Source organism: Cynara cardunculus (assembly GCF_001531365.2).
Source record: "Cynara cardunculus var. scolymus isolate 2C chromosome LG 1, CcrdV1, whole genome shotgun sequence".
Classification (NCBI taxonomy): Eukaryota; Viridiplantae; Streptophyta; class Magnoliopsida; order Asterales; family Asteraceae; genus Cynara; species Cynara cardunculus.
The window spans coordinates 21343248-21349137 of NC_037528.1; the positions used below are offsets into that span (position 1 = coordinate 21343248).

Below are 5890 nucleotides of genomic sequence, written 5' to 3' on the forward strand. Positions count from 1 at the left end.
CAAAAAATTGCCTATTTTGTCGATTTTGAAAGGCGATTGGAGTTACTGTTACAAAGTAAGTTGTGTTATATCTCCAATCCCAAAACCACAAAAGAAATATATGTTTGCATTTGGTCAAAATTAAATTTCATTTTAATTTTGCCAGTAAAACATCTGATGTTATTAAATTTCGTTTTAATTTATTCAAATTTCAAATCCCGGATTTCTCTTCCTCAAAGCTAAATCATCTATTTTACCCATTAGGGTTACGTTCGAAATACAAATCTTAAGTGCAATATGTACAGGTTCTTATAGCATACAACACTATATTATGCTTTTTTGTCTGATTGGATCAATAAAGTTATGAGAGATTTTGATTTATTTAGTTGGAAGAATCAACAGAAAGTTTACTTGAAAGGAAATGAAATTGAGAGAACATGTACGTATCATAATACATTGAACATCAAATCGTGGAAATCGCCATGTTTAACATCAAAGGACAAACGATTAGGAAAAAAAAGTGTAAGCAAGAGAGTGCATGGAGGATAGGTTGTCAACCGCCGCAACCCCCACCGCAACCTCCGCCGCAAGCTCCGGCACTACCACATCCAGCGCCACCACAACCCCCGCCACGAAAAAAATTTCTTTTTTCTTCTTCACAAAACTTTGAATATCTTTCGGAGTTCATCAGGGAGTTGACCTCATTCGTGTCGCTTATCTCCACTTCTATTATCCACCCTTTCTCATATGGGCTTCCATTAACCTAAAAACGTCGCAATCTTTAATCAAAACCCTAAAAAGTTTATGATAACCACCTCTTCAATAGTGTTGCTACACAACCCTAACAGGTGAATAAGAATAATCAGAAGCAACGAAGGTGGGAAGAGAGACCATCGAGAACGTATTCTTTCTAATTTCTCGGAAAAAAACTACATTTAACTCCAACATTAATTATATTATTAAAATATTCAATAGATTTAATATCCTAACAAACTTTCAAATGAAATTTGGAGAATTTTCAAATTTGAAGATTTTATATCCTCTCTATTTTGGAAAATTTGTTGGAGCATAAAAACCTCCAAAATCTGTGTCTCGCTAACTTTCAACTTCAAATTAACATTACCATAGATGAGGGATGATCAAACGGGAACATGGTCAGAATAGGACAACACGAGAACGACCAAATCATATGTGATTTTGATTGAATCAATGATTAGGGAACACGGTCAACTCATGGGAGCATGCAAGGTCGTGCATAGTCACATGTGATTTTACACGTAAGTTTACATATGATTTGGTCATTCTCGTATTTGGTCACTGTTTGAGTCTAGTGTAAAATCACATATGATTTGACCATTCTCGTATTCTCTTAATTTGTCCATTTTCTTGTTTGAACCCGACTCTACAATAGATAACCTGACAAGATACTTGTACCTTGCAAAGTTAGAGCCACCTTGCCCTACCCCCATAGGTAGAGACGTTGTTTTCATAAAGACCCAACTAACAAATCAGCAAGAAAAAAAAAGGAACATAGAGTCATGTATCGAAAATGAGTAGTAGTTACCAAGCCAGGTGAAGTAGTGAGGTCTTTGTTGACTCCAATAACCTTCCCAGAAACAGGAGAGTTAATAACACTAGTAGCCATCACACTCTTAACTGCACCAAAACTGCTTCCTTGAGTTATAGTGTCTCCAACCTCCGGTAATTCAACGGAAACCACGTCTCCTAAATGGTCTTGACCATGGTCTGTGATACCGATGATCGCAGAGTTGCCTTTCAATTTGACCCATTCATGTGAGTCAGCATACTTCAAATCTTTACCACCTGAACATATTACCAAAAACCACATGTGAATATGTATGTGGACATTGTTTGGTTCGTTTTCCATTAAATCTGTATATATAAGACTAATTACATGGATTTATCTGTCTGTATATATTGATATGATTTTTGTTTGAGAGAGTTTTTAATTCAATGCGATATAGCAAGCATACTATATAAATAATTTATATAGTCAAAATTAATCCATATAAGATCAGAGTAACGAAACTACAGATGAAGCAAAAATGAAAGCATTAGCAAAAGGTGCTGAATTGAAGGTGGATTAATGATTACTTACCAACTGAAGCAAAACCTCTACTGAAAGTAAAGTTCTTGAGATATGAAGCAGCTTTTGATACCCAAAATCTTGATGCCATCTACTGAATGATTCATACCACCCAACTCCTCCATCATAAATATTACCCTTCAATCTCTTCAGGTCTTTCTTTTTAGTTAATACCAATGGCAATAAAATTAATACAAAAGCCCTCGCTAGTGGGCCTCATCAATTTCCCATCACCTTCTTCCCAAGGATATAATTGTCTTTTACTACCTACTCATGTTTATTAAAAAAACAACTATATCATAATCACTCGATATAAAATATAAAGTCTGTTATTGAAAAACATTAATAAATAAGCCACAAAAAGTAGCTTATAAGTTATTTATGGTTTTATAAACTTAAAAGATATTGAGTAAAAAGTTGATTACCGACACCCTGAATTGGTACCATACGGAACTCGCTTCCAAGAATACCAATGTGAGGGAACATTTTTTGGCTCACTCAGCAGCTAAGTCTAGTGAGGGCCCTGGGATGAACCCATGACTTGTTTCGTATTTGAACAAAGTCACTCCACCCGATTGCCAGTGGAGCTACAAGACTAGAGGCAAGAAATAACTTAATTTTATAGTGCTCGAATTTTTATCTCATTTCATATCTTTTTCTAAAAGACAACAATATATAAAAACCAACCAAGAATGAACAAGTCTGAGAGCACACACCGACCGAACAAAAACCAACTCACAATCTACATGGCATAGAAAGGAGGGAGGCCACAACCGAAACCCAACAAAAACCTACACAAGACATCCAACAAGACGAAAAAAACAAACAACCAACCATAACCCACAAACAAGAACAGACAGTTAGGGTATAGCACCACAGAGTTCAAGACTCAGAGAAAGCTTTAGCTCGATGAGCCAAACATCGAAACAAAACATCATCGTCACACAAAGTAGTTTACTGTGAGAGCTCCAAATAAAGTAAAAAGAGACCCAAACAATGGGTGACCAACGATATAGCATAAAACAACTCGGATAAAGTTCAGACGTCTGGGATCAATTATACAAGGCATTTGACTCGAACCATGACTCATGTTTCTTTTACGTGTTATAGATCTTAAACTTGTTCGGGTATTTGCATAAAATAAAAATATATTTTTTATTTATTTCATATTTTCAGTAAATTTTTTGTACATAAAATAATATTTATTGTAGACTTAAAAGGAAGGAAAAAGAGAACCTTAAAAAGTGAGAATTGACGAAGTAACGTTTAAAAAAAAGTGATGGTGTCGTTGTCCATGTGAATGCTAACGTTGACCTTCATCTGCAAAAACAAAGACTTCCCAACAATTATTTGTATCCCTTTTGGCCTTTTCTAAACCTATTTTATGTAGGATCAACTTCAATTATTTTTCATTTTTAAATTATATTTACAACTTTTTGACCACTTTTTTATATATAGAGAGGCAATAGTTCAAACGAGAACCCTTGTAATTTACAAAAATACGAGAACAACCTTTAAGTCAAGAATTATGTTTTAAATCACATTTTAAGAGAAGTAAAATATTTTTCAAATTTAAATAAATATTAAAACAATTTCAAAATTCTGAAGACGTGGAAGGGCAAAATTGGAAATTGATATTCTAAAATTCAAATAACACGATCTAGGATATTCCTATCATCTGGGGGAGCGTACGTCCCTATTCAAAGGTGTCGAGAAAGAAGACCGTATAGTCAATTTCAAAGGCATCAAGGAAGAAGATGTATGTAATCAATTGGCCGATGTCTATCACAAACTTTTCACAGTGGAGGCATGGTCGAGAAATCAAACTCACAACTCCAAATCGATTATCACAGTATAGTTATCGATTAATATATAATGTATATAATTGCTAGATTGCTTGCTTATCAGAGTGTAGGTAAGGGTTAGTTCACAATGTTCAATGTATATAATTGTAGGATTGCTTTCTTATTACATGATTATCACAGTATAGTTTGGGTATAATCGATTAATGTATAATGTACGTACTTGCCAGATTGCTTGCTTTAGCAATCACATGATTATCACAATGTGTGTAATCGATGTCTATCACAGATTTATCACAGTTGAGGCAGAAATCGAACATGTCAATTATCACAACTCCAAAGTCGATTATCACTTGAATCTGTACGAACACCACTTGAATCTTCCATTCTCGGTCGAAAAAGGAATTTGAAACTGAGAGTATCACAATACTCCAGATAAAGAAAATGACGAAAATGGGAACATGAGTTCAACGTGATCAGTTCCAAACTAAAAACATAGGATAATTACAATTGACTAAAATAATGTAAAAAATTATTAAAAATACCTAATTAAATTACTATCCTTATCGATATATTTTTACTTATTATATTTTAAATAATTAGTTAAAAAGATTAGAGACCCACAATTGTTCTACGATAACGCCAACTATCTATACTATATTATAAAACATTTGACAAAAACTCTTAAAAACCATTTTTTATGCATGAAGTATTGCATATTAAATTCAATATTACAAGTAAATTGTGTATAAGTACAACTTATTAAAACTTCATGTTTAAATTCGTGTAAGTAACCGCGAATAAACATAATCAAATAGAGAATAAACATCTCATTTTAAAATATAGAAAATCTAAAATATAATTAGAATAATAATTGAGTTCTAACAAACTACTTAATTATTATCTTTATAAAAAATTATTTTACTAAACTAAAAATAAAAAAACGAGTTAAAGAAATACACAAAAAAAAAAAGATTTTAAATAGTTAGTTTGGTACTAATATTAATATTTTTTTTTTCAATTTTTATGATATATCTTCATATTTATACTTTATTCAAAAATAAAAATATTATTGTTTTTTCAAAACCACATAAAACTGTATTATAACATCAACTGAGATAAAAAATGAAACATTAAAATTGAAATGTATCTCGCTGCATTATGCAAATACCCGTCTAATATAAGAAAACAAGAAAATAATCATTAATGTACAAAATCATACATAATTCACCGTGACTTTTCCCGCGACTTGATCGCGGCAAAAGTCACTCGCTTCCATTTTTTTGACGGTTATTAATGTGTTCATCAATTTTTCATTTTTTTGAGGTTTTCTCCCGAACCTGACCCTACACACACAAATATGCATATATATATATACATACATAGGGAGGATCAAACGAGAATGATACATATTTAAAAGAACAAGAAAACGGACAAATCACATGTAATTTTATACTAACATCACATACAAAATCACATGTGATTCAGACGACCTTACTGGAGGACCCGAAGAAGCAACCACAGGCCACACGGATTTTTTTTTGACCATTAATTAAAATCACATGTGATTTTGAATGTGATTTGCTCATTTTCGTGTCTTTTAAATATGTATCATTCTTGTTTGATCCTCCTCTCTCTCTCTCTCTCTCTCTATATATATATATATATATATACAAAATCACATGTGATTCAGACGACCTTACCGGAGGACCCGAAGAAGCAACCACAGGCCACAGGGATTTTTTTTTACCATTAATTAAAATCACATGTGATTTTGAATGTGATTTGCTCATTTTCGTTCTTTTAAATATGTATCATTCTCGTTTGATCCTCCCCCTCTCTCTCTCTCTTTATAAATATATATATATATATATATATATATATATATATATATATATATATATATAATGTTTCAAATACAATCTATGCTATTTATACAACCAATACAACCCTGATATAAATTAACCATCCATTTTATTTTATTTTTTCAGTTTTTTTAATT

General features: G+C 32.2%; 1 protein-coding gene across 1 annotated transcript; it reads right to left on the reverse strand.

Annotated features, from left to right (window-relative positions):
• Positions 1-416: 416 nt before the first annotated feature.
• On the reverse strand, positions 417-2209 carry LOC112528227 (glycine cleavage system H protein 2, mitochondrial-like). The gene is made up of 3 exons (XM_025139203.1): positions 2099-2209; positions 1544-1803; positions 417-742 (listed from the first exon to the last, which is right to left on the reverse strand). The coding sequence occupies exons 1-3, from the start codon at positions 2175-2177 to the stop codon at positions 533-535; spliced, it is 549 nt and encodes a 182-aa protein (XP_024994971.1). The 5' UTR covers positions 2178-2209; the 3' UTR covers positions 417-532.
• Between the last annotated feature and the right edge of the window lie 3681 nt (positions 2210-5890).